Raw genomic sequence first — 1,759 nt, forward strand, 5'->3', positions numbered from 1 at the left:
TGTTGTGGATCAACTGTCTAATAGCTAGGGTTCATTTGGTATTTCGGCCTACCATTCACTTACTGATGTATTGATAATTTTAGGTTGTAAATCTGTGGGACCTTCATGACTACAACTGCAAGATGGGTGTGCCTACAAATGAGGCAATTGAAGCTGTATGTGTTATTCGTACCACATCTCCTTTTTCTTCATGTTTGCAAGGCAAGAAAACCGATCCGCTTGCATTCCAATTTTTCACCGTCGGCGAACATGGAATAGTTCGGATATGGAATTCTCAAGGGTAAGGAAGTTTATTCGTAAACACATATCTATACTATATTATAAAGCATTTAGGTAAAAACTCTTAAAACCATTTTTAACAAGTGTCCCAAAATAAGTGTCCACTTTCAAAATAAGTGCTTACTTTCCTATTTTACYCTTAATTATGAGATGGAGAAATTTATTACCCTCTTAATTATTAGGGATAAAATTGTCATTTAGTTAATTAAAAAGTGTAATGATTATCCATTTCTTAATCTGTTTGTCTTGTTCATTCTGGACAATTGTTTTGGGATGGAGGGAGTATTTTATAGTTATAATGTGCACAACATTCTTTGTAAGAGAACGATTGTAAGTTACAAGTGACTGTGTTTAGGTAAAGTCAATATCCACACCAAATGATGTTAGYGGTCCCCATATTTTCTTAATATTTGTAATTTTGATTTGCAACAGTGCAGTCTGTTTATTTCAACAAGCATCTTCGGATGTTACTGTCAGCAAAGAGGATGAGGAGGAAGCAAAAAGAGGTTTCACATCTGCTGTGATGTTGCCCTCCGATCAGGGGTTGTTATGTGTGACTGCTGATCAGGAATTTCTCTTCTATTCCCCAACCRAAAGTTCTCAAGGAACATTTCAGTTGAATCTTAACAAAAGGCTTGTAGGATACAACGAGGAAATAGTTGACATGAAGTTTTTGGGCGTTGAAGAACAGTTTCTTGCTGTTGCTACGAGTGTTGAGCAGGCAAGTTGCTAAGGCTGTTATAGCATGTTAGATGTTTATTAGGGTGTGTTTGCTACATGGGACAAGATGGAATAGGATAGTACAAAACTTATTTGGTGCAACATTAGATTGTGACGGGACRAAAATGCAAACTAGTTGTAACAAAAATCAGATATGATTCTAGATTTGTATTCTAATGTTGGATACAAAAAACTAKATTGGAGCTAATTTCGAGTAACATGAAGTGAATATCGGATTTGATTCTAGATCTGTATTTTAATGTCGGATACTTGCAGGTACGAGTGTATGATCTTTCCTCGATGTCGTGTTCTTATGTATTGGCAGGCCACACCGACATTGTACTATGTCTGGATACGTGTACGACAAGCTTTGGAAGAACACTAATTGTAACGGGGAGCAAAGATAACACCGTGAGCTTTCTTTTGTTTATATTTTGGTGKGTTTGCTCAGTTGCTTGTGCTAGGGTTTGTAAACCAAAACCTTGAGGATTGGCTGAACTGGCTTGGATACCCTCGGTTACAAAAAACCAAAAGCTACTGACTGTGTTGGTTATCCATAATGATTTGAAAGAACTTGTTTTCTATACGAATTTGATATAGCAAAAAGTTCATTTAAATGTTTTTGCAATGTTTTGCTTGTGCTTTTCATGAAGTTACAGTCCATTTTTATTGTTTTCACAGGTAAGATTATGRGATTCCGACAGCAAAGGTTGCATTGGAGTTGGAAGAGGTCACATGGGAGGCATTGGAGCTGTTGCTT

The 1,759-nt window shown here is 36.7% G+C and overlaps 1 protein-coding gene across 1 annotated transcript in view; it reads left to right on the top strand.

Annotated features, from left to right (window-relative positions):
- Positions 1–1,759, top strand: part of LOC112518262 (transducin beta-like protein 3) — a 7,108-nt gene that overhangs the window by 409 nt on the left and 4,940 nt on the right. The window contains 4 exon segments of the mRNA XM_025125898.1: positions 84–280; positions 712–1,000; positions 1,276–1,410; positions 1,681–1,752. Coding sequence (XP_024981666.1) covers positions 84–280; positions 712–1,000; positions 1,276–1,410; positions 1,681–1,752 — 693 coding nt within the window.

This window comes from Cynara cardunculus (genome assembly GCF_001531365.2).
Source record: "Cynara cardunculus var. scolymus isolate 2C chromosome LG 9, CcrdV1, whole genome shotgun sequence".
In the NCBI taxonomy this organism is placed as follows: Eukaryota; Viridiplantae; Streptophyta; class Magnoliopsida; order Asterales; family Asteraceae; genus Cynara; species Cynara cardunculus.